The 27,225-nt window shown below is 40.2% G+C and overlaps 2 protein-coding genes across 4 annotated transcripts in view; one reads left to right on the top strand and one right to left on the bottom strand.

The window, feature by feature from the left end:
• The window catches only part of IQGAP2 (IQ motif containing GTPase activating protein 2), a 130,303-nt gene that overhangs the window by 76,173 nt on the left and 26,905 nt on the right, over positions 1–27,225 (top strand). Inside the window, exons 8-17 of one of the 3 annotated variants that reach the window (XM_082335412.1) lie at positions 3,619–3,797; positions 4,456–4,543; positions 5,102–5,265; positions 5,790–5,877; positions 8,343–8,506; positions 9,050–9,210; positions 11,612–11,736; positions 13,881–14,044; positions 22,471–22,561; positions 26,679–26,840. In XM_082335412.1, the coding sequence (XP_082191538.1) occupies positions 3,619–3,797; positions 4,456–4,543; positions 5,102–5,265; positions 5,790–5,877; positions 8,343–8,506; positions 9,050–9,210; positions 11,612–11,736; positions 13,881–14,044; positions 22,471–22,561; positions 26,679–26,840 (1,386 nt within the window). Of the gene's footprint in view, positions 1–3,618; positions 3,798–4,455; positions 4,544–5,101; positions 5,266–5,789; positions 5,878–8,342; positions 8,507–9,049; positions 9,211–11,611; positions 11,737–13,880; positions 14,045–22,470; positions 22,562–26,678; positions 26,841–27,225 lie in introns of those variants that run through there. The other 2 variants (XM_082335410.1, XM_082335411.1) reach the window with 2 other exon arrangements.
• Positions 17,373–20,351, bottom strand: F2RL2 (coagulation factor II thrombin receptor like 2). Its single transcript, XM_082335413.1, has 2 exons — positions 20,231–20,351; positions 17,373–18,596 (listed from the first exon to the last, which is right to left on the bottom strand). The coding sequence occupies exons 1-2, from the start codon at positions 20,286–20,288 to the stop codon at positions 17,509–17,511; spliced, it is 1,146 nt and encodes a 381-aa protein (XP_082191539.1). The 5' UTR covers positions 20,289–20,351; the 3' UTR covers positions 17,373–17,508.

Below are 27,225 nucleotides of genomic sequence, written 5' to 3'. Positions count from 1 at the left end.
AAAAAAAAAAAATATAGCTTGAATTTAAATGACACGAAATGAAGTGTGTCCACTTAAATCCGCACTTGAGCTCTAGTTGTTTTGTTTGAAATCCTAGCCTTTTTCAGAGGGACAAACTGAAGAAGAGAAAGGCTGGCTTAAGTATGTTCAATGGCACAGTGGATCACTGATAACAAACCAGTAACAGCACCACAGACTGTACATGGGGCAGTGGAGAGGGGGAAAATAAAGGCTGCATTATAATTAAGTTCCATTGCAACTTTGTTAAACCTTGCAAAGTAGCATAATTGAAACAAGCTGATATGTGATATTACTTAATGGGCTGAAATTTCCAGACCTTAACTTAAAACATGCTTCCTCTTGTTGATTCACATTTTCTGTGTTGTATATTTTGGAGCCTGCTATATCTTAATATATGCTTGCTTCTGCAAAGCTAGCTCTTAAAATACTGCCTTTGGATGTGGGGGTAGTTTGTCTTCTTTTTTAGCAAATTTTCAGAGATTTAGTGACTACAAAGCACTCTTCCACAGAGCTTCCTTCCTTTCCTAAAGATGAAAGAGCTGCAACTTCATTCTCTGAAAGCTTTTTATAGTGTGTGTAGGGTTTCCTTTAACTTTTGAAGTGTTTTCAGTCTTCCTTAGAAAAGCAGGGTTTCCTGATGCTGGTTCTGTCTTTTTGGGCAAGGAGTCTGCTGTAGATAACAAGCCCTGCCCCAGAACAGGAAACATCTGCTGTGGGAACCATCATGCACTAGTGAGGTTGGATGTGGAGATCCTGCCAGAGGAAAGGGTCCAGCACCCTCTCCAAAATGGAGAAAGCAAAAGGATATATGAAGTGAAACAACTATTGATGACTCCTGCTGTACTGTCAGCAATAGTAAAAATCAGTATGCAAAGAGTAAGCTTAGGCACTTTCAAAGCGAGCTTATTCTGCAAGTAACCCTCTCTGTTATTCCATGCGTCTAGACTACTCTTTCAAGTCCAATCAGGTTTCTCACTGTTTCTCTTGGTAGATGGGTTCACAACATCCACCAATACCTGTTCACATCCTAACCTTGAACCTACCTGTTGACTATTTTTTGCTAGCTCCACTTATGTCAGTGAGGCCTCTTACACAACTGTGGAAGAGATTACATCCTTCCTATATGTTGTGTTTTATAAGAGGATGTGGGGATGATATGTGTGTCTGAGAACCACAGTCTTCTCTCAGCCCCTTGAAGCTGATCTGAGTGTTCATAGAATCACAGAACGTCTCAGGTTGGAAGGGACCTTTAAGGATCATTGAGTCCAACTCCCTGCTCCTTGCAGGACTACCTAAAACTAAACCATATGACTAAGACAGTCATCCAGATGCTCTTTGAACTCTGACAGGCTTAGTGCTGTGACCACTTCCCTGGGGAGCCTGTCCCAGTGACCAGCCACCCTCTCAGTGAAGACCCTTTCCCTAATGCCCAGTCTCAACATCCCCTTTTCATAGAGTTCAATGTCAGTGGAACCAGTGTGTCTTTCTGCTTGCTTCTCCTCCATCATGCCAGCTGCATATGTTTCCCCTCTGATGCTGTGCTGAACTGTGTTAGAGCGAAATCATTTTAGAACAACTTTCTAGCATGAATTTAATGCTAAGCAATGGGTGGTCCACCAACAGCTAGGCAAATGCTTCCAGTAACTGCCCTCTCTGAGAATATATATAGCTTCACTTCATGCTTCATTTGTCCATGTTGATTTTCCAGTGGTCTGCTCTTCTGTTCTACTTTTCTAAATTTGTACACCCCTTTGTCTTTCTAAAAACTTGAATTTCCTAATCATTGGCAAGCATCTTTCACTTCTTTAATATACTGAAAGAAACTGAAGGCTCTAAACTCATATATATAGACCCTCAGTTAAACTTAATCCAAAAAAGTGCTTTTTACAGAATGCTTTTCTTCAGTTCAGCAAAACCATGCAAGGCCACATAGCAAGTAAATATTGATAGAATATGGAAAGATGGCATTTGTGTTTTCCCTCACACATCTCCTTGGTGGCATGAAAATAAATCCTAGACAAGCTGCTGTGGTGATAAATGGGGAGCTGCCATGTTCCTCCTTTTGGGTAGGATCTAGATAAACATTTATCAAGAATTGCATTTTATATAGCAATGTCTGTAAAATCTTTGAGATGGACATGCCACCAGACAGTTGCTGGTGTCTCTTTGTGGCATGAAGGTCTAGATAAACTGTAGCTCTAGAGAAAGTCCTTCGTGTAGACCGATCTCAGGGCCAAATGTGTGCAGGGAATACCTGGGAGGGGTGTGTTAGCCATTACTCTATGCCTAATTCAGCTGCAAGTGGTTTTGATTTTGAACATTCATGTAAATTTGTTGTGTGGAAAAATGAGTATTTCTGACTCTTAAAATCTTGGAGTTAAGAATTTATTCAATAGTTGAAGTTTTCTTGTTTTCTCAAAGGAAAGGTTTAAGACTTAAGCAGGTCAATGGCTGTAGTGTGTCCTGTGGCACTTTTTCCCCTTTTCCTGTTCAACAATATTTTGGGAAGCCTGCAAAGCCCTCTGGGTGTTCCCCACCCCCAATTTAAAGTTTGTGTCCTGTGGCTTTGCAGGTGCCAGAAGCAGAGACCATTATATCGCTGTGTCTCTGGTTCCACAGCTGCTCATGGAGATCCTCAGTTAAGAAAGGAGTCCATCCCAGACAGGCTTAGATGTATTACACAGGGTTGCACCCTGCCTGGGGGAATCTTAACTGTTTTCTGGGGGACAAGTTTCATGGAGTTTGAATTTCCTTATTCTTGTGTAGTATCTTTCAGATATAGTTCATTTAGACAGTACTTTCATATGTCATGTATTTTTATGGACACGAAAGAAGCTTTAACTAAGAGAAAAAACTGGAAATACTTTCAATTCCTGCATATAATTGCCTTCTAAATTATGTAGGACTTGAACAATAAAATGTAATTCATGTTTTATTTTCTGTCAGTAAAATAGTAACCCCCTGGTTGGGAGAAGGGTGAACATGGAACAGGCAGCTATGTGCCACCTTTGAGCAGACATTGAGTGCTTTTGTTGCTGCAATCTAGGGGAAGCATTAGGAGTGGGATGCTTGAAGGGGAAGATGTAAATTGTTGAATGCATATTAAACATTCTTTTCAAATAAATCAGAAGAAATGGTGACAGTATTAATAATAAACGGATACAAGGAACATGTATGTAAGGAAGAAGGCTTCCAATCTGGTGTTCTCAAAGTGTCCCTGGTGAGGTGGGTGTCAGTCCCAGGGAGTCAAGCTGAAGGAACAGAGAACTTGCATGTGGCAGCTGACCGACTGGGCAGGAATTAGATAAATTGTGGTTACTTATGTGATTATACATACATATATACAAGCTGTTGTTCTTTGATTCTTTTACTGCTACTTCTATTAATACAATTATTTTGTTGTCTTGTCACAACAGCTAAGTGATTTTCTGTTGATTGGTGATTTCCCCAGATTTAATTAAGGAAGTTATACTTCTACTGCCAATCACATGTCGTTTGCTTCTTCTTTTAAAAAGAAGCCTGGGGTCAAGGAATTAAAAGTATTTGAACTGAATATGTCTTGCTTACTGAAATTTTGGGTTGTTCTTTTAATTTTAGTGCATGCAGCAGTAATAGCCATTAATGAAGCTGTTGAGAAGGGAATAGCTGAGCAAACCATTGCAACTCTGAAGAACCCAAATGCAATGTTGCTAAATGTGGATGAGGAACTTGCACAGGACTATCAAAATGAACTTTTTGAAGCCAAAAGGAGAAAAGAATCAAACGCAAGGCTTAAGGTAGTGGTATTCTATTAGCACTCCTAGTATATATGTTCCTTCATGTTGCTTCTCATGCTGCAGTATTACAGTTTTAAAAATTAAGTTAAATTAATTTTTAAAATTAGCGCAATTAGGAAAAAAATGTTAAGCTAAATAAGATAAATAATGGTAATGCAACAAGCTGACAGCCAATTTTGTAAGAATATGATTACTTATGAGTATGATGTAGCTTAACTTTGACCAAAGGATTAAATACCAGAGGACTAAAACCAAAAAATACTGGTTTTCCTCTATCAGCTGCTTTAGAGAAAACAAATTTTTCTGTTTAAAAAGTTGCCAAAAAAGATACCTTTTTTTGAGCATAAATTATTACCTCTGCCACAGATCTTTAACGTGAAATTGTTTGCTTTGTTTTTTACATGAGATCTACTGCTTTCTGTAGTTGAGAAATGCTACAATATATTTACGTGACTTTTCTACAGGAAGCAGAAAATGCTTTAAATATTGCTCAGCCAGGTACCACGAAGTGCTAATTTCTTTGGTTCATGTGGTCAACAAATTCCTTTTCAAATACATCCAGCAAATATTTCAGCTGATGCAGTTTTAATGACTCCCACTGATAGCTTTTCTCTCTGCAAAGTTTTTGTGTGTACTAGCAACAATTTTGTTTTCTTAGAATGGCACAATCTCTGAGGAGGAGAGAGATGTCTACGAGGAGCTGCTGACACAAGCTGAGATTCAAGGCAATATCAATAAGATAAACAGTAAGCCATTCTGGATCCCAATGGAAGTGTGCACGTAACACATGATCTTCCAGATTCCAGCTGAACACGACCTGAATCCACAGGAACAGACAAAATATTTCTGTGGAAACTTGTAAAATATGCAGAAGTAGTTAATGTCTGCCTACAACAGTTTTTTCTTGCTGCTGCTTCTCTACTAATCTTTGGGGGGGCTAATGTCTGTGTTTGTGGTTTTCGCTGTAAGGATTCCTCAGTTCAGAATCGAATCATTTATTGCCTGCTCTGTTTCCTTATGTTTGAGTTCATTTTGTGTGCAGAATACTGTAAATTTTGATCCCTCTTCTATATAGAGCCAAAATTCATTCATAAGCTTCCAGTTAGCTGTGGTTGAACTGCTCCCACATGGGCTTGCAGAGAGCCAGAAACTCCTTTTGTAGGATTGAGCTTGAAATAGATAATCCTCTGCTGGATAAAGACTGCCACCCTAGCTGGCTTTTACAAAAAGTGAGATGCTGACAGCAATGGACTTTTTTTCCACAAAAGTGTATTTGCTGTTTATGAGCATTGTTTTCATTTCAGTTCACATAGCTTTAGTCCGAGTGAATGAGGCTATTGACTGGCAAGATGAAGTGGCGCTGATGGCAGGTTTGAATCGTCCTGCTCTGAGCCTACTTGAAGTTATGCCGCAAAATTCCTCATGGTACCTATTGCAATTGTGTGATTCTAAAGACCAGAAAATGCAGGTAATTGAATGGAACGGGCACAAGGCATCAGTTCACTTTTTTTTAGCTGACTTTAATCCAGAGAGAAATTGTCCTTACTCTACCTTCAGCATCACTTAATGAAACATTTTTATAAAGGTTTTAGAATAACTGATGTACTAATTGACACCAAAGTAGCTGCATTTGCTCTAAAGTGCATGATGCCCTTATAAGTAGTTACTAAGATATAAGAAAAAATTTGAGATATAGCATGCAGCCCCTAATACTATATTTGCTTTTAAAATGAGTTATAGCTTGAGTACAACAAAAGGTAATATTGAATCATTAACAGCAAATGAAAGAGTCAATTGGGTTTTAAGGAGAAAATCCATCATTTTGAGTAAGATGAAAATCACAGGGAACAACTAATGCTGTGTTTACTGTGATATTGTATTTGATGCACAGGGGATAGTACAATCAAATCCTAGTGTCCAGTCAAGGGGTTTTATCCCTTATCTCCTATCAAACTTAAAAGCATAATTAAATCTTTTTTTCTGATCTGTTAGATAGCAGGGGTTCCAAACATGCTCGACAAAAGTGAAATACAGAAAGAAGTTAGTGTTGCCAATGCGGATGCTGAGGCTCACAAGCTTAGTGAGTAACTGTTTTAATACTCATTTCTTACCATCACCGTTTAATTATATTAAGCTGATGAATTGAATCCACCATTCCTTGCATGTAAACGAGGTTTCTCAAACTGAAACCATATACATTGAATTTTATTTTTGTAACTGTTCTCAGTGTCACAATTGCCGAGTCGCCAATCTGTGCTACATTGGATGTACTCCTTTTATCTGAGGTAGCTAATGCTTTTTTTATTTGGATAACTTAAGCTACTGGTAAACACATTGGCTAAAACTGAAGACAATGCATGGCTTGATGGCTTGAACAAGTATTTATCAGTGCAGTATTAATCCTCATCTGGGAGTGATGACCATCCTTGTAGAATTAAAATAGAATGTTCACATGGAAGAATATTTTGCAGTCACATTGCAGAGGAAAATTATTCTCACTTTTAGACACATGTATTTAAATTGAACCTGTTATTATCCTGCTAAGATTGTCACAAGACACAAGTTATAGTTTGTAAAAAATATAGTTAAGGTGGATCTAAATTTGCAGTGCACCTATTGCTGCTTTTGACTGGAAACTTCTTTGCTAAGAAGTTTGGCTTTGGTTAAATGGCTGTCATTTCATGCTACACCTGGGCATGGCTTAGTGGCTGTTTTGTCTCTGGTATTTCCAATGCTTTGAATCCAGGCTGATTGTTTTTATAATATGATTTAAAGACTGTACTGTGAGGTCAGCTTAAGCCAGAAGTGAAGTTTGACTTACTACTTCAAAAGTTAACCTATTTTAGATTGATTAGGCATGGTGAGCAGTACTGTCTCTAGAAGAGTTGCTCTTTGGTAAAGGAAAAGTGGAGGAAAAATGTAACGTATGAAAAGCAGTAACAGCAATCTGCAGAGCGACTTATTTCTTATGTTTGGTTTGAAAAGGAAAAAATAGTGGGTTTTGTTATTGGAATATAAACAATGTAAAGTGTGTTTTGCGAGTTGCATGCTCAGTTCCTGAATTAGAAAACAATAGCTTGGTTATTGACTACAGAGCTAGTCTAGTCCACGGCTCTGACTCTCTTGCTCTTTGCTCTTTTTCTCTAAAAAAGCATGCACATCTCAGCTTTGAGATCCTTTGCTTTTTCTAACCTCAGGAATAGCCAATAGAGAGAGCCTTCAAGAACAACATAGCTCCATATGACCATGCTTCAGAGGAACTGAAATGAGGCGAGGGACTTGTTTAGGTGCGCCTGGCTACTTAGAAAGGTTTTCAAAGTCTTCGTGTTGTGTAATAAGATTTGACTGTTGCTGCGTACATGAACTGTGGATGGTGTCTGCTGTACATGCAGTCTCCTACAGACCTGAGCAGTCAGTGGTGACTAAAAGCATTCCCTGGGTAATAGTATACATAAAAGCCGTAAGATAAGGTGAAGGAGACTGGGGTTATTTTGCAGATGGAAATGGCATTTACGTAGTTGTCATTCTTTACTCCACCGCACGTGCTCTAACCTTCAAGGTTGTTTCCTTTTGCGCAAGACCAGAGCGGGCCCTTGTACAAGGTGTTCCTGGGTGTGTCCTGGCCCAGGTTTCTTCAGAGTTGGCTCCTTCAGGTGTGTAATTACAGTGGTTGTGACTAAGTTAAGGGGTGTTGTGATGTTTCTGCAGCTGCCCAAGTGGGAAGCGTTTTTGAGCATTTTTCTGCTGGGATTCAAACCCTGCTCAAGTCAGTTCAGCAAAAAGCAAAACAGGAGAGTTGCTCAGGTGCCGAAAAGCGTTACGCTCATACTCCTCTTTGGTGGTCAGTTTAAGTTAAAATTTGAGCTGTAGAGAAGGGGATAATTTCTAGATGGCAGTGTTTGTGACGATTGATCTTCCACACGGCTAAACAACCAAACATGTGATGGCATGCAGAGGAAGTCCTAGAAGCCATAACATGTGGCTTTGCGTCAGTTCAGCCTCTGAAAATCCCAGCCCCCCAAAACGTTTGGCTGATTTCTACAGGACCTCCTGAAATGAACTATAAAAATGTCATTGGTGTTGCAGGACAGACTTGTTCTAGCTAGCCGAGTTAGGTCCTGCTGAAAGGAGGAGGTAAGGGAGGAAACAGAGTGCAGAGTTTGGGGTGAAGCAAGACTGGGGCACTGGAGGTGACATACCCAGCAGTACCTGCCACAAGCAAACCCAGGAGGGATGTTAGGGCTTTCTCTGTGCTAGGATGGGGTCAGCTCCTTCTTTTGTGTTAAAGGTACGATAAGCAGCCTCTAATATCTAAAAGTCCAGAAACATTAAAGTCCTCCAGTCCGTTATTTGCTGTGTGCCTTTGAATATACACTGGTTTTGCAACATTCAGCAGTTGCCTTGAAGAATCTCACACAAATACAGGTTTTTACTCTAATGACAGCAAATTATATTCTTTGGAATAACCTGATTGTCGTCTACATGGCATAAAGAGGAAACGACGAAAGAAAATTAATAGGCTTCTCTTTCCCTGCTGTTCTCTAGAACTTACAGCAGTTGACAATATCAATACTGCAATTCGTAACTGTGATCCTAGTAAAACACTGGTTGCACTGATGAAACCGGAGGCACAGCTGCCTGTTGTTCACTCATTTGCTGCTGCTGTCTATCAGACTGAGCTGTTCAACCTCCAACAACAGAATGCTGTGGTAAGAGTGAAAAGCTTATGACCTGCTCACCAATGTTATGTAGTCAAAACCATGAAAGAGCACAAACATAGCATGTTGTTGTGTAAAATCAGACTTAATTCTCTCGCCATGTTGTTACATATTGCATGACTGGTTTTGGTTGAATAGACAATATTGAACCACAGAATTTGTTTCTTGACACACTTTTGCTCTGGCTGAGCTCTTGTGTTGCAACAAATCGACTGATATTTTTTAATTGTTGCATGCTCTTAATGAGGACTAACTCTCTGTTTTATATATTGTGTAGAAAAATAATCCCCTACTATGAGGATAAAGCCAGAATAGATAGTACTGTGGGGCAAAAGAAGGAAAGGCTGAAGGGATGTGTAGCAAACCCAGTAAGTTCTACCACCAGTGTTGTGTTAATCTGACATGCCTGTGACTAGGAAATTTACCAGGCTTTTCAAATCAATTCTATCTCCTTGTTGGTATCTAGATTGTGTAACTCAAATTCGTTACACTGCTTATTTAGCTTCCTGACTGCGGTACGTTATTGTCCTACAGAACTACCTGGCACATGATGAACTGTCTATTGCAGTAAGAATGTTGTCAGCTGTTGTGTTGCTAAACCAGGCCTTGGAAAATAAGGACATCCTAACGATAAAGAATCATCTCAGAAACCCATGCATTGGCTTCAGTAATGTGGAAGAGGAAAACTTGCAACGGTAAAGGTTCATTTTGTCTTGTCTGGATGAGACTTGGCAACTTCTGCAAAAGAATAAGTAGGCATTTTACTAGGTGGGCTGTCCTGTGTTGTGGCTATGAAGTTGAAAGAGCTGCAAGATAAATGTCTGTGTTATAAGTTAATAAGGGATAATGTGACAATTGCTGAACTAGTTGTGTATCTGTAAGTATAAGCAATCGCACGCCTCAGATGTTTGAGGGCAGAGTATGTGTGAGGTGCAGGGAAAATATCCTCGGAAAGCTAACATTAAGATCTGACAAGAACTTTTGCAGACACTAACACATGAACCAACCGCAGCTGGAAACTGTTAATCAGTAACCTCTCTGCAATACTGAAAGATCTTTGGAATGAGGTAGTGTTTAATGCCTTAAGGTCCAGGAGGTCCCCTAAACCATGGCTGACTCTTTTTGCTTGAGAATTGCAAAGGTCTGAAAAATGTAGCACAGTCCTGCTTGCTAAAAAGCTGAGTACAATGCTGTGGCACACGTGCATGTTCAACATTAAATTATAGCCTTCACTCAGCTGCCCCCTGCTTGCACTGCCATGTGCCTGACTTGTCACAGCCATGTGCTTCTATCTCTGCGCTCTTTTGCGTCTCTGCAAAAAATATCAGGCAACATTACAATTTGTGTGAGACCTAAGCCCCCAGCATGTGAGGGAGAGTATGGGGGCATGGGCCAGTTCTTGCCTCTGGGTCACAGGTAGTGGAAACCTCCCTGTGCTGCTCGAATGCATTACTAGGCAAAAGGGACAGCAGTGGCTGAAGATCTTCACAAGGCTGTCAGGGCACATGAATCTGAGAGTGGGCCTTGCCAGGTGTCTCAAAGCTGGAAGGTAGGGCAGTCAGGATAGGAATAAGAGGCCAGTGTTTTGGTTAGAGGGAGCAGCAGAATGCCATAAGGTGGAGCAAAATTAATCTGCCACTTGGCCTCCGCTAATGTAAGGTGATGCTTGTGAGCAAGAGAAGCAACATTAGAAACATACAGAAATGGGCCCCAAAGTGTCCAACTGCAGCATTTTTGGCTGGTGTTACTGTGACCTGATCTTTAGATCATGCTGCCAGTCAATACAAATGAAACACTAGGCAGTAATTGGAGTAGAGAATAAAATAAAACTTTATTATGCCATTATGTAAATCTGCTGCCAACTGTATGTTGAATATTGCAGGAAGCTTTGATTGCACAATACCAGAAGGAATACAGTAGAGCTAGAAAAAGTTCAGTGAGGGAGATGGTGTTCAATGGTTTTCTACCAGAAGAGATGAACTTGTTAGGAATGTGTTTCCTGGAAGGGAGAATTTAGGGGAAATATGACATAGGTCTGTAAAAGAGTGCATGTCTTGGGGAAGGTTAATAAAACTTGCTAACTTCTCTTATAGGTTTAGTTTTTATTTTCTTATGAGAACTAGAGCAAGAAAAGTTTGGACACTATCAGATATCAAGTTTGAAATTTACATAATTACACAAAACACTTGAATTTACATAATTACACAAAACACTTGAATAGTGGGACTCATTCTTCAAGAATATATAAGATTTCAAATTAGAGTAGATAAATTAATGGAGCACATCATTTCTTCCAACTATTAAAGTGATACATAGCCTCCAGCTCAAGAAGCCCTTAAACGTAGGCTACTGAATGCTGGAAAGGCAAATCAGAGCAGGCAATGTTGATTCTCTCCTGTATTTTTTCCAGCAACCATTCATTTCTTACGCTTCTGCTGGAAATAGAAGACAGGTATTTGATCTGACATATTGTGGCAGTTGTATGCTTTCTACAGGAATACAAAAATTATTTAACTTATGTATACATGAGTTTACTGTGAAGGTTTCCAGCTCATCTTGATCTGTGATCCTTCTGAGAGGAGTAGACACAGGCTACAGAGCCTGTGTTTGGAGGACCTTGAGTTGTGGAGAGAGGAGCATCACTTTTTATGCCCTTCCTCTGCCCGTGGCCCATCATCCTCCACATGGAGGGAGCACGGAGGTAGCAGGAGGTGCTGCTACTTTATGCTAGGGCGGAAACTCTCGTCTTTGAATTAGTATAGCAAGAAGCCAACCATAGTTTCTCCCAAATTTATCTGTAGCACCACACAGCAAAGTGTATGTCCAGTGTAGGTATTACCATCATCCCACATTGCCAAGAAAAGTGCTCTGAATTAGTGCACAGGGCCATTTTTTTCAGATCCTGAAATGCATGCATAGAACCAACAAGGCAGCTTGCATGTCTGGATAATTTCTGGGAAGACATGAGTTTGTCAGAAAATTCATTCACTGAAAAAAATACTAGTCACTAAATGATGGATGATACATCTGACTAATTCTTTATGGCAGTTTATCTTGTATATGAAATACACTTATGTATTTTATATCTTCTTATAGTTATGCTGATACACTATTGTCTATTAAGTCAGAGGCTTCATCTCAAGGCCAAGATTATTTAAGCTGGAATGATATCCAGAACTGCATTGACATGGTTAATATGCAAATTCAAGAAGAAAATGAAAGTAAGTAATTCTTCCTCTACATCACCCACAGAGATGATAGTCTGGTCCTTGGTACATAAATTTCTGTGCTGAATGGCCTTGTAGGAGACATTCTCCAAGACAGAAGAGCATTAAGTACTTTTGAATGCCTTTGGTCTTTAAATGGCCTTGGAGTATTCCTGATCATGTTTTGACTGGCTGAAAGATACCGTAGGGTGCCTGCCTTCTGCAGTGTTACAAATGCCATGGTTCTGCCCACTTGGCAGGATCTTTCAGTATTTGCACTGGGTGGTGTCGCATCGGGGATTTTGCAGAAATTGTAAGCAAAGGGCACATTGGGGGATAGGGAAAGAAATTACAGGCAGGGACCTGTGGAAAAAAGTTTTTTAATGTTAAATGATTTCCAGGCCCTTGTTTTTCACAAGGAAGTCAGTAAGAAGTTACACAGTACAATTATCTGTTCTGCTGTCCTTTTAGGTAACTTGATTTCCTATATGAGAGTAGCTTTTTGTGTCCACTTTTCCTAATAGTAAATGGATCTAGAGTTTATTTTTGAAGCTGAATGTAACTGCATTGCCCTAAAAGGGTGGTATTATATTAAATGTGATAGCTGGTCATTTGGGCTTCAAAAATGCTAAAGGACCAACTTTCTCCACTGGATATAGAAGTACAATTTTTTTTTTTTTTTTTTAACTAAAGTTTGAGGCTAGTTATGCCCAATTTGCTGGAGCAAGGAAGGAGAGAGCAGCTTTCAGACTGCTTGTCATTTGAGAAGCAGTCTGGAGTATAGTCTGAGAGCCTTCGTAAGGCACAGGCTGTTTCCACAGCAGCACTGACACATGGTGCCTGTGCCCTTCCTGCGCTGCCATCAGTGTTCTGTGTGCTACAGTTTCATACTGGTAAGACAAGCTTTATATTACAGAAATACTAAAACTGACTGTATTGTTGCTTCCCAAATCTAGTCAAGTGGTTGTCGCAGACCCTTGCGGCTTGCTTGCAATGTGTGCTCTCCAGCAGAGTGGGATGCTGAGCAGTTTATTTTACTGACATAATCATATTTTTGTCTGAATCTTTACAGTCACTCAGAGCTGAAACAGACCTTAAGAAAGGTGGTCTTACATTAGGAGAGTCGGTCTCTAGTACTAAAATAGCTCCACTTGATTTCAGTGATGCTGGCTTCTGCCCAGGGATAGTTGTCTGGGGCAGAGAGGGAAGAAAGAAGGGTGGCCTCTGTTTCCATAAGAAAGCCTTCATGTCTGCATGGTCCCTCTTCGGTAACACCCCAGAAAAATTGCTCATTCACAAAGCCTTATGAGGGCATGGATCCGTGACTCCACCAGCTGGGCTGTGGTGGGTTTGGGAGAGACTTGGTGAGAGACGGTCTGCTGCTGGCAGGGATGCCATCCCTCACAGGTGATGGGGAAGCCCTTGGCTGGTGCCCTTCTGTGGTGGCTTTAGGGAGAAAGTACCCTGAGTAGCTCATTTCAGCACTGTTTGGGGGTAGGAGGAAATTGATTTTAAAATGTTCAGACCAGTTTGAAGAAAACAGGTTAGAGGTTTTATTAAATACACTGGGCCATGTTACTTGATGACTGAAGTCCTGAGCGCCACTGGTCTTGAACGATCAAGTCATTTCTCATAAAGTCAACATTATCAGATTGGTTATTTAAGGTGAAATTTAAAGAAATGAGGTAAAGTTATTATGTAATGCTGTAGCTGGGTGGTCAGTATGCATTTTTCCAAATCCGGGTTTCAAGTAATCCAGTCTGAAATCACTTGAAAATAAGTCTTTCAGCACTGTGAGCCAATATGTGGGCAAACATATTTAGATGTGATGCCCAACCTTTCCTTAAGCTTCATGTAGATACTCCTCCCTGAAAGTAGGGAAGTCTGTTTTCCTTTTTTGTCAAGGATAAATTTTATTTTTATGAAGAGGTAGGTTCAGATGAATCAATAAGTGTGTGGCAGAAAGGAGAACTGTACAACTTAATAGCTTCACATGAATATTTGAGCAAAAATAACTTTAAATCAGCTGCTGCTGCTGCCTCTGCTTCTTGTTACTTGATTTTTCTGTTCTTCATGTTACTGCTTTGTTTGTACCTTTTACCAGATAAGTTGCATCTTTCTTTGATAACTATGTCTTTAATAACTTTTCCATTTCATAGGAATCATTGCAATCGGTCACATTAATGAAGCAATTGACCAAGGAAATCCTGAGAGAACTCTAGAAACCCTACTGTTGCCAACAGCCAAGCTGCAAGATGTGACACCAGTAAATGCAAGGCATTATCAGGATGTTCTACACCACACCAAAGCACAGAAATGCAAGGTTAGAACTTTGACTGTTGCTGTTTGTCAGAACTGAAATGCCAATTCTTTTCACTTTACACGTGTGTCCCTGTCCTGTTCCCCTGATGTTTGGATTAGGTGTGCCAATGGGGTTGTAAATAAGCCAATGACAACAAACTGGCACGAAGTAATTTTCCACTACAACTTATTCTGACTGGCAAAAGGGATTAATTCTCAATGCATTAATACTAAGACTACTGACTTGATGTAACCTTGCTTATTTTTAAGTCTATTAGGTTGCTGCAGCTATTACAAAACACAGGCAGCAGCAGTCCTGACATAGTTATGAATTTGTGCAAGGATCTAGTTAGCAGACTGTGTCAGGCAGGTAGTTACAATATGGATGGGAATTGAGGTTTTTGCCAGAAAGGAGTCATAGTCATACTGAAGGAGTCATGGTGTTCCTTAATAAACCTCTGAGAAGCACTTTGAGGAGTCTCAGTTGCTTAAATCTGGTGTTTTATAACAGTGGAGTTTTGTATGTATTTCTGTTCTGGCTTTATCATAGAACAACATGCTGGCTGTCTTGTTGTGCCTTCAGTTTAAACCTATCTCAGCAGGATATTGCTATCTACTTCCCCAAAAGCAGTGTCCTGGTTATCATCACAGCTCAGGGAAGCATAAACAAAGATCAGCCTAACAGCTTGCAGGATGTGACTGAACACACTAGCACAGCACTTAAAATGTCCAATGTTTGGAAAAGACGCTTGAAATTCACATAATGCGTTCCTAAAGTAATATGGTCACCTGCAGAAAGTCCCTGAACTTTGGCTTGTAGAAATATCTTCCAGCTATCTTGTCACCTCGCTGGTGGTACCTGCTGTGAAACAGTGTGTTTCTGCAATCCACTGTCAGAGCTTTCAAAAGGCATTTGCACATCTCAATTTCTTGCATGGGTTCCCAGGTAAGGGCTAGTTTCATGAAGCCCTGGATCCTGAAAAGTATCCTCCCTTGCTGTGTGTGCTGGGGAGGGTTTAGTGCATCCTGACTACTTTACCTGTCCTGGAAGGGCCAGGGTTGGTATTTACGTGCAGAGAGTGTCCGTGCAGGTGATGGCTGCACCGTGCTGGCCCAGGACGTGCCAGACCCTTTGTGCATGCATAGCAAGCCAGGGTGTCCCTGAGGCAGAGACATACAGCCCACAAGCTCCCACATGCCTGCCCATAGCAACCCTGCCCTGGCTCGCTCCTGCCAGCTGCTGCTGTGCTCTCCCGGTGCAAACCTGGTCCCTGTGTGAATGTGCTGGTAGAAAACAAATGCGTGTCTCCAAATTTTGGAACAAAAATTGCACAATCTCTTTGAAATCGTCTTGTTCAAAAATTTGTGATGTTCCTAGAGACTTCTGCTGGCCTTTCTTTCCTGAGGTATTTTGTTTTTGCAGTCCTTTGACAACTACTTAAAACACCTCCTCTGTAAACAGGAGCATTGCTCCTGTTTAGGAAAAGAGCAAAACACTGTACTATATGTGCTCCAAAAAGAAATACTCAGATGCATTAATCTGACTTACTTTCTATGCTAGTCAATCACACAGACATCACCATTCATTAGGTAAAGATATGATTTAGATTGAACTTTCCTTAAAAAAAAAAAAAAAATCCAAACAGAATTGAAAAGATAATGCAATGTCTAAAGTATGTCTATTCCTCACTTTTTCTGAGCCCCATCTGTAAAGCAGATCTGCTTTTAATTGTATTTAACATGTTTTAAGAGTGAGCTATGGTAAAAGGAAGTATTTTATTTACAAGGATCAGATAGGTCTGCCTGTGAACTTCCTGTGTTCCCCAGCATCTGGAAAAACATATGGGTCAAACCTGCTTGCTTATTTGAACCAGCCTGCTGTCACGTCCTTGTAGCTGCAGTGGCTTTGGGGAAGTAGAGCCTGCACCCAAATCTCCCAGTACCCATTACAAGTCTTAATCTCAGATCACACCTACTTGTTCCTTGCTTGAAACTGAAAATGCAAACCTGGAATTTATTTATTCCTGTAATCTTAAACCACAGCTGCGAACAGTTCTCAAGGCTATTTCAAACCAAGTGTATTCAGGTCGCAGTGAAGAGAAACCCTGTGTTTAGGGAGTGTATTATGGATACCTGAAAAGTTAAACAGATGTGCCAAACTCTGAAATGGTTCCTGTGTTATTTTATTTTTGAGTGACAGGCACACAGGTTTTACAGTTACGTTCACAGTTTTTATATTCACAATAGTGGTATAACATCTGGTTTATTTTAAAGTTATCTTTAAAATCTGTTCTTGTGCATGTTGAGGGAATTACATGATTGAAACTAACTTAAACTAGGAGCCAGAAGAAGAAATTGAAGAGGAGGACTCTTACCAGGCTGCAAATTCCTTGAAGACATTTTCCAGTGCAAATGATTTTATTTAAGTATTTTACAATACTACTATCAAACTGATGTAAAACGTTTTTTCTCATCACTGTCTAACATGCTGCAGTTACAAATACAAATGCCAACCACTAAGCTAATTTTGTAGGAACTTATACTCAGTATACATGTAGCTTTTGATTTATGTAAAGGTAAAAGCTGACCTTTTGCTTTATTACTGTGGACAATCAATCATATCTAGCTTCAGTATTTGTAACACTGTAGGTATTTCCTGTGAGGATGTGGAAACAGAGAATACTACAAAATAGCTTCCCTGTTTTGCTTACCAAGCAAGAATAATACATGCCTGGATTCACACTGATAAGGGTTAGCTCCCAGCAATCCTCATGGGCTAGAGGAGTGCAGGCGCTGACGAAGTGGAAGAACAAGTCTCCAGTGCAAATCTGGTTAAGCAGCCTCTTAGCAGATGCTGCCTTGGAAGTGTCAGTGTCCCTGTCTATGGCTGTAGATTTACTGCTCCTTGAACCTACAGGGACTCTCGCTCTTTATTTCCAACATCCAGGGCAGTATTTTGCTCTGGCTATGTGACAGGGAGCTTCTGCAAAGCTTGACAGCTCCCAGGCATGTAGAAAGTGCTTTTACTTGTTCCCATATCCACTGGGCCAAAAACTTGTTTTCACATCACTGTTCCTGCAGCGATTGTGGGCTGAGAGCTAATTTGAAGTATTTGGAAATCATGAATAGGCCTAAAAGTGAGGTTTGGATATTGATTCTTCTTCTGGTGCTCAGAGGTTGTGGTGACTGATACTCTGGTTTCTTCTCCATGGCCATGAAAGTGATCTTCTCAAAAGCAAATGGAGGTGTGGAGCCACTTCCCTCAGTCTAGGTACACCAGATGTTGCAATACACATGACAAAATTATAGAGCTGGAGAAGTGTATTTCTGAAGATATTCCTTCTGTGGTGTGTCAAATTTTACTGAGATTGTGGTTTTTAACACTTTTTAATGTTTTAAGTTTAATTTTTGCACATGAGGTTTGTTGCTGCCTGGGTTAAAACTATACAAAATCATAATTCCAATAATATAAATATAGAACTAAATTCATTTTTCCCTGGATATTTTAACCATTGTTAGATAAATATTGGATTGACTTCTAATTTTCGACATCAGAAAATAAAGGAAAGGATCAAGACAACTGTTTAAGCTGCTAAGGCATAAAGCAATTAGATAAAAAGAATACAACCCATCTGTGTTGTAATAGTAATAATTGATGTGATGGATAATAAGGATAATATTGCTTGGCACAAAGCAAATAGCAAAGATAGTAAGGATCAAAAGACTAACTTTAACGTACCAGAACCATTCATGAGTCTTGAGTGTTCGTATAATTGAGACATAGCAAAAAACGATAGTTGCAAGAGGTATTAAAAACCCAAAGATAGCTAAAGAAACATAGTAGTAGAACTGGAAGGAAGATATCATTTCACAGGCATTGTGCACATCATGGCAGGTATAAATGTCCAGTTGTTTCACATAATAGCTTTGCTGCATTATGCAAAGTGGAAGCATGTACAAGAAGACAATGGTCCACACAGTAGCACAGACCGTGATGGCATAGGCACGTTTCGGCAGGCTCTTGTAGGTGAAGGGGTGAACAATGGCCACATAGCGGCTGACGCTGATGCACGTGAGCAGCAGAATGGAGCAGTACATGTTGCCGTAAAACACCGCAGTGGTAGTTCGACACATCATTTCCCCAAAAATCCAGTTGTTCCCGTTCATGTGGTATGCTATTTTGAAGGGCAGCATGATGCAGAAGAGCAGATCTGAAAACGCCAAGTTTGTGTAAAGGATGGCAGTGCACACAGACCGGATCCTGAAGAGCAGCATCCACAAAATGATGGCATTAGATGGTATACCCAATAAAACAGCACTGAGGTAGACAGTGGGTATTAGCTTGGTGCTCAGAGAACTGGTCAGGTACTCCAGTGTGGTGTTGTTCACTTCTGTTAAAGTGGAGTCATTTGACTTTTTTGGAGAGCATTTGTGCTCTCTGATGTGGATGGTCGTTGTCTCCCCTTCTATAGCATATGGGGGGATGTAATCATAGTCTCTTGCTGAAATTCCACGGAAAGTCTTGATAAGAGACACTGTTTTAATTGCAGAGCCATTCAGTGAAAATTCTGAAGCTTAAAAAAAGAGGTAAAATTGTTAAAAAGGCCAAACTACTGGATCAGCAATATAGTTCACCTTCAGGTATGGAGAAAGGTAAACATCTCCATGCGAAAAGCAATATATGTTTAAAAGTTTTGGTGGCATTCTCCGTTGTTTTGGGTGTTCATATCAAATGTACTCAAGGACAATCTTCACTTTATTTGTCATCTCACACACAACCTTGAAAATTTAGCGGGAATTTAGTGTTAAGCTAATCTTTCTACATTTTGCATGTTTTTAGTAATCTTTGCCAAAAATATCAGACACTTGTGTAACATTTATCACCTGTAGAGGGTTTTTCCCAGTAGTAGCAATGTTGGTAATTCATCATATAAGTAGCAGCCTTGGTCTAGGCTTGATCAGAATTTCCAAAGCAAAGAGCGATACTATCCTTGTCACTTCATGGATGAAATGCATGACTGCAAAAAGTGTTGTCTTGCCTAACACAGGCTTAAACTTTCAAATTAAAAAATTTAAATAACTCTCAATTTTTTGGTCTCACTTATCAAATTAATGTAATTCTTCACCTTCTGACTAAAGCAAACCAACTCTTTTCAGCTTCTCATATGTGAGGAAGGGCAGTTAGTCTTTACTTATTGGTAAGTGAATGAAACTTTTCAGGTATCAGGAAAATTTTCAGTGAGTAAATATCACTAGCGTGTGGGCAAAGCCAATGATGGCACTTCTATTAATGCCTGATCCTTAGTCTTTGACATTTCCAGATGAAGCACAAATGTGTTCAAAATACTTTCTAAAACCATGTGTTGCAAACTGGATTTTGCAGAATATGTGTAATTAATTCTGTCATTTAAAAATTTTTTTAGCTGTGTTTAATGAAAAAAGACGTAGTGTAAAGCTTAGAGCATGCATCTTGAAACTGGAATTCAGAAGCTAACTGAAATTTGGGCGAAAACCTGTGGGTTTTCCTTCTCCCCTTCCATACTGGAATAAAATATGGAAAACAGTTCTGTCAATGCTCACTGGCAAATTTATAGTAGAATGTTTTGAAATTATAATTAGTAGACTGTATCCTTTTTAGTAATTTTCCGGATGGTTAATCCGGAAGGTGAATTCCAGTCACTCTGTAAAAGACATACATGTAAATACATGTGCTCATATATATTGTATATATATATAAAATAGCTTTTAAAAATTAGTTTTGTTTGAAAACAGCTTTAATTCTAGTGAGGAAAAAAATAGGCTTATTATTTGATCATTTCCTTTGGTTATTTTTCTCATAATAGTTATGTGAGCATTTCCTTCTAATAGCACCATCTGTGAAGCTGTAATTCTGTTGAATGTTTTAAAGCAGAAAGAACAAGACTCTACAGGTTTAAGGTTATCATATCACTACAGAAATACTGGAGAGAAGATGCATCTTCAGTAAGCACAGAAAGATCCCTTAAATAAAATTCCCTATAGAAAGTGAATGGGGGGAGGTAAGGTGTCACTGAAATGGAAGAAAAAATCTGCCTTAAGTGAGACTTCCTAGAGTATAGTTTTCTGTAATGGTGGATGTACAGCCCATTTAAGCTGGCAAAGCGTCAACATTATCAAAAAGCCATGTTATTGACTAAAATATGGAATAGATACAGAAAGGAGGACTCACCTATTGTGAAAAGACTGGAGGTAAGAGAGAGCAGTCCAGTGAAAAACAGTATCTTCATTGTAGTACGTGAAATCCAGCTAGCCAAACAACGATGATGTTCTAGTTCATCTCAAGAGATGTTTTATGGGGGGTTTTTTTCCCCTCTGTAAGGGACTAAAGAATGATTGATCTGTCCTCCAGAAGCATCCTGTAGGCATGAGGTTTGTGGTAAGGAGCTAGTTTGTTCTTTGTCTACTACAGCAAGAGGGTGTGACGTATCCAAACATGCACACATGACTCAGATTCAGCCTCTGCCCAACAGAGATAAAATTGCTTTACAGCAGCAATTTAACTCCTAATTTACCACAAGCCTGAAGCCAATGTGGGGGGTTCTACTGGAATTTGTACATACAGATATTGGGGGTAAAAAGGTGTTTCCTGGAAAAATCGAAGGGTATGTTTAGTAAATCCCCAAGGATCTCATCCACCAACTGACATGCCAGGCTGCTTAACTCTGTAGTCTTGTCGAGGAAGAAGCCAGGCTTGGGTCAGAGTGTGGTGATCTCAGCTTAGCAAATGCGAAGGTGAAAGCAAGCCACACATAGAAACATGCCTTCAGAAAACTGTGCTCTTCTTTGCCTTCTACTTCCCTCCCCACTGTTAGCTGTCTGTTTTCCTTCGATCTGCCTGCCGGCTCTGCTCAGACAGTTCCCACCCCTCCACAGCCTGCAGCCTCTAAAACCTTTCCCCTATTTTCATCTGCTGTTTTGTTGATCCCTTCCTTTTTCTCTGCCTGCCTCCCCCCCCCCGCCCCTTTTTTTTTCCTTGAATGCCAAATAACAACAGCTTGCTTCAGCAAGCAAAATTAGCCCAAGCCTTGGCCCAGCTTCCAAGCTAGTGGTGAGGCTCGGCATAAGCTGTACTTGGCTCCAGAGCAGTATTTGTGCCTGTTCTTGTATTTAGTGCCTAAAAGCTGGACACCAGATAAGGAATTCTTTTCAGTTTCTCAATCCGTTTCTCAAAATTGTCAGCTGTAGTTTGGGAATTTAGTATACACTCTCTCAAGTGTTAACTCTAACTTTCTTGTTACAAAAACTTGCGGTGTGTGTCCACTGTCATGCAATTGCCTGACACTACTTGGTTATATTTAGATATTCCTCTACGTTGTTTACATATATGATGCAAACTGAAGAGTCTGTCTTTAGGATTTTTTTACCCTGTTTCCTCTTTGTAATTTCTGTGGATGACAGATTTATTGGATTTTTGGCCTGGAGTTGGACACAAAACCAGGAATATTTGTTGCAAATCTGGTTCTTTGTCCACACTGTTTTAGCTTGAGAGAGTTTCCGGGGTTTTTTTTTTTGGTTGGTTGGTTTTGTTTTTTTTTTTTACCCTGAAGTATTTGTGTGTCTATACTCCTAGATCTTTATCAAATCAGTGCATTCCTGTTTCTCTCATCATTAGTCTATTATAGACCTGGCACTCCTATTTCCTCTTTAAAACGAATTTTGTTCCTTCACCTACTGGATTAGATTTTAAATGTCACTTTAGCTCCAAACCCCTATTTTCTCAGCTGAAGTGTTGGTTCACCTGTGAACATGGAGAGTGGGAGCGGGGCTGGTTAATAGGGATGCAGAGCCCACTTTCCTGTGCCTTCTATTTTAACTTGGGTTTATGCCATGCACTGGTAGCCTGTAGGAAGTGAGACCTGCTCTGCTGCTTAATTCCTGAAACATTCACCACCTGAGCTAAGTCATCATTACTAAACCTGAGCTGTCTTTCTATGTCAGCTTTTGCTGTTATTTTCTAACATAACGTGTACTCAGGTATACATGCGGATCCTTTCCAAATAAGGGATTCTGAAAGAAAGCCAACTTCCTGCAGTCTTCTGCTTTGTGCTCTTTGTGCCACTATCACAGTGCTGCCTGATAATGTGTGGTTTTATTTGACACTCACATTTCTTTGCCTATGTATCATGGAAATGAAAACACTTCTAACTTCGCTTAAAATTTTTATTGATCTTTAGCAGGTTGGTGTCTTCTACACATGAAAACTTTCAAAGCTTTGTATTTGAACAGGAGTTTGTTCAAGTCAGTAAATAGAATATGACTGTGTTTTATTGCTGATTTTAAGCAATCAAATTCTTTTTAGTGTCCAAGGGATCTGCAAGAGGAGATTGTATATTGGAGCTCTATCAGCATGTTCAGACAACTTCTGTTATAATTCAGTTTTTTCAAGGCTTTTCTCTATCCTTTTTCCAGGAATCCCAAGATGAATCAGCGCTTCTGTGGCTGGACGAAATACAAAAAGGAATCAGTGATGCCAATAACAATATAAAAGAAGTGGCAGTCTGTAAGCATTAACCTGCATCTGCATTGCTCTTGGTTTTCTTAGTCTTGCAAACCTGAAATTGGTAATTTATTTTTCCCACTTCAGGGAAGCGTGGCAGCCCTTCAAATACATCAAAAGAAATGAATGCATGTTCTTTGTCATACTGAAATTAGGGTGACTTAGATCTCCAGGGGTGGTGTTGGTTTTATCTAAAGTGGTAATCCTTAAGGCTTGGCTAATAATTTAGTGGATTTGGTTATATAGGTTAACATAATGACCAAGATTTCTAGTGGCAGTGTATCTTCACATGGCTGGTGAAACAGAAGGATATGCGAATGAGAAGGGATATACTGTTCAGGAGCTTATTTTTCTTATATAAGACTAAAATCTTGATGCATGTTGTAAGAGCAAATTCTTACACATTTACAACTTTGCTTATTCCTATTTCATTATAATGCCTTTTATTAAGTGCTAACAAAAAAAAAACAACAACAACAACAAAAAACCCCAAACAAACAAACAAACAAAAAACCCAACAAAAACCCCAAACATGTTAACTGTAAAAGTACTGTAAAAAGAGTACTCGGGCTTTTTGGAGAAGTGCATGTTCTTCCAGTCTATAAAGAGGAGGAAATCTCTAGGAAAAATGCTGAGGCTTATCCTGTCAGAGAACTGTGTGCTGGATGCACTCAACACCTTCTGTCAAAATTTAGACCGAATAAAATAATTTTGGAAAAATATTCATTATACATAATAAACTTTGGCAAGTAATGTAGACTCAAGTGTAGTTGGGTGTACGGGGCACACTGGAGAGCATGGTGGTGTCCCTACCTGTTCCTGCCTGGGGCCAGCGCAGAGCAGCCGAGGCTGTTAGCTTGGCATTGGATATTGGTTCACCTTCTGCTTGACTTGCCTTCGGGTGAGTCAGTGTCGCCTTCTTTTGCACCCTAAGAGCTTGTGAATACAACTGCTGAAGTCGGTGCATTCCTGTAGTGCTGCATTCAGCCTTCCTGCGCAGTGCGGCAGCCTGTTTACTTATAGGCAGGCTATGTCAGTATTTAGGGATTGGGAAGCTGTGGGTGGAAGAGAACAAAGACAGCTAGCTGTTACAAAATCTTCTATCCCTCCTATAGAAACATTGCATTTAACGTTACTGTTACTTTAGAACTGATCTAGTCAATTAATACAGTCTTAATGTAACCAGTCAGATACACTGAAGACACCTGAAGTATTTTCATAGGTCACACATCCGTTGTGAGAAGCACCTGGCTTGTGTTTTCTGAGATGGGGTCAGACGCACACACATTGTCCCAGCCAAGCTCTTGTACTCAGGAGTGCTGATACCTTCTTTTGTGGACAAAAACTGCTTCCCATCAATGCCAACCAGAGACATGAGGAAACATCTGAGTGCAGAGAAGGGAAGGAAATGCATAGCTTATAAGCAGATGTAAGTTAAAGCTAAAGGGCGACTTGAAAATATCCTTGTTTGTATCCACTAGTGTAAAAGCATTAAGACTATATCTCTTAAATGGCCTGAAGAAATTAGCACAGCATTATCCATATACTGATACCATATAATGTTGCTAATGATAGGCCACTGCTCGATGTACTAGCTAAATTTCGTAGTAAAATCTTTTCATATAATCTGTGTTTGTAGGTAATACACAGCTTTTCACAATCAAGTATGATCAGTAGAACTGTTTTAACAAGTCACGTGTGGAAATAACTACTAATCTCCTGTACTCTGCCCTCTGGGTTGAAAGGAAGCAGTGTCAGCACAGTACATTCTTCAGAAGAGCTCTAAGGTTTTGCTGTTAAAAAAAATGAGATTTAAAATTTCCCCACGGCACAGAACCTGATACTTCCTATAACAAACACATCCTGTCTCAGGAAGTTAGCATGTTATGTTCACGTAGTCTAAACTTAAAGTTCAGCTTGATCACAACTTGGAAATGAACTTTTATTTTGATCTGTCTCAGAGATGCTATTTTTGGAAGGCAAACAACTCCCCATGTCCCTCTCCAAAATTTTTGCAAGGCAGTCAAAGATTTATTTTTCAGTCAGAACAAAGTGTATTTTTGAGATTGCGGCAATAAAATAAGCAGTAAAATAAGAGAAGGTACTGACAGCTGTACTGAAACAGTCTTGATCCCTTCCAAACTAATTTTTATGCTTTATATAAATATTGAATACTACAGTGTTAAAACTTTAAAAGGCTTTTACAAACTGTGAGACAGTCCGTGTTATAGGAAAAAGCTGATCTTTGGCCCTGTTGAGAGTTCAGGCTTATCACACCAGACAGCTGCATCTTTGTATACCATTGTTAGCACTTCAATGGAAAGGAATAATTTCTGTTGAATTGGGGTTTTTCCCTACTAAATATTTTTCTTACATTTTCATTCAAAAATAAAGGCATAGTTAATTAAAAGATGAGAAAAAGCTAGGCATCAGGGGACCTCCAGAAACAACTCTTAGCTAGGCTGTGTGCTCTTCTGTCTTTATAACAATAGTTTCCAGCACCCATAACTATAGGATGAAAAGGAGGAAGAGAAGCATTCAAATACAGGTGATCAGAGTTGAGGCACATGGGACTACGTATGAAAAGGTCTGAGCCTCCAGAGCCACGTGGGCCAGCAGCAGCAAGCTGGTAATGGTGGTTTCCCAGTTTTTCCTGCTTCCTTGCTGCTGAGGCTGGATGCCTAGGCATCACAATACCACAGCTGTGGTACAAAGTCACGTTCAGTCTCGTGCGGAGCACGTGTGTGCTTGGCAAGGGTCTGTTTCAAAGCACAGAAAAATAGCAGGATGCTATCTGGTAGAAATCCAGATGGTGGTGGTGTGGTGTCATGCGTTCACTTTGTCTCTCAGCTGACTGCCAAGGTATTTGGAGATTGACCTGTTGCTATTTAGCCAAAGCTACTCATTCCACCTTAGTCAAACTAACCACAAAGAAAAAGTTTCTTTTGCCGAAATGCTCTCCTGCTAGCTCAGTCTCATGCAGTGCCTCCTGTACATAGGCTCCTGATACTGAGCACCTTTTGGGTCAGCTCTGTGTAGGAAGAGCACTAAGTATGGGGAGGGATGTTTTTTGTATTCATCTGGATACACACAAGGTAAGGAAAAATGTTTGGTGTTGCAGCGTGAAGTGCAGCTGTGGGATGCAAAGGTAGCCAGGTTCACTTAAGGCGGTATATCATGTATATGTTCTAGCTATATGTCTATTTACTTGTTCCTCTGTGCATGGATCTTGAATTTAGATGTGAAGGAACACCATTACAGACCAGAGCAGCAGTTTCTAAAGCAGCATATACCTCTAGAGTATAAGGCACTTCAAAGTGGCATGTGCTGCTACATGCTGTCAGGTGTGGTGGTATCAGCTCCTTCAGTGATGGTGGGACCTGCACAAAGGAAAGGACGATTAGGAAGTCCTGAATCAGAGTATGGGTAACGTCATATCACCTCAAAGTTTGAACATGCTTCACAGCATCACCTCTCAGGGCACTTTTATGTGCCCTGGAAGCAAAAGCTGCATCTCTGACAGACTCAAGGGCATGAATTTGCTGCATCAGCTTTAAACAAGCTCACAGTGGGTGAAGACAAGAAAGGGTCACTTCAGGATCCCAACTAGGATGCTGTTAGTGTTGCAAGACTTTGCTCAAGGCAATCAGGTTTTATTCCCCTTTTGTACAACAGTAAAAGTGAATGTTAAGATTTACAGCTTGTAACCTAATGACTTCATGCATCTCTAGAAGGCTCCCAAGTGATCAGCAGATGTGGCCTGTCTGTTAGGGCAGGCTGAGTGGAGGGGGTACCTGCCATCTTCAACCCCTGCCCTGGTGTCAGCTGCTGTGTCACTTGATGGGGGAGAAGCTATGCCCTCAGACTGCTCTCAGCTGTGCTGTGGCTGCATCTGCCTGGGCGGAGTGCACGCTTTCTGTCTAACAAGCTTGCTGTTCTCTGAAATACTTGTCCTTACAAGCATGGAGGCTGCAAATGGGTGAAGCACAGAATTGCTGTGTATGTCATGCTGTCTGTGTGTGCCAGCCTTAGAAGTCCATTATCAAAGTTGCTGGAGGCTACAGTTGTGGGTACATAGAGTATAAACCATTTAATTTTCTATGTCATTATTTTACCCTAGTGGCTGTCGGAACATCAATGATTAACAAGAGCTTGGAGAAGGGTGATTCACAGCCAATCCTGATGATACTGCAGTCCAAGTTTGGATTACGAGTCATTCCTGAGTGTGCTGAAACCTACTTCAGGAACCTCTCCGAAGCCAAGAACCTGAAAACTAGAGAAGGTAAAAACCTTCCTGAATAAGACAGTTACGTGTGTCCATATCACTGAGGCAACTGGAAAACTAGCACAGAAGGCTTACCTAAAATCACTGTAAACTGAGGAAGACAGTTGCTGGTTTTAAATCTTTTGGGAAATGTTATACTTGCCCAAGTACTTTTCACATGATGCTGAACTGTTGCACACATCATCCAGACCACAGTACATACTAAGAAATGAGTCTAGGTATTTCCAGGGTCTAGCTAAGACTTTCTAGAGTCTCAAACTAGCCTCTGAGTGAATTTAGGGCAGCTTCTCTGTGACTGTCAATAGACTAGTCCGTCCTCTCAGAAAACCATATTACTTTGTTGTTTGTTTGTTTTTTTCCCCCGTTAGCAGATGCAGAGAAG

The sequence above is a fragment of the Platalea leucorodia genome, assembly GCF_965183815.1.
Source record: "Platalea leucorodia genome assembly, chromosome: Z".
Lineage (NCBI taxonomy): Eukaryota > Metazoa > Chordata > Aves > Pelecaniformes > Threskiornithidae > Platalea > Platalea leucorodia.
Note: the sequence above shows the minus strand (reverse complement) of the source record. Positions and strands in the feature narration are given on the sequence as shown.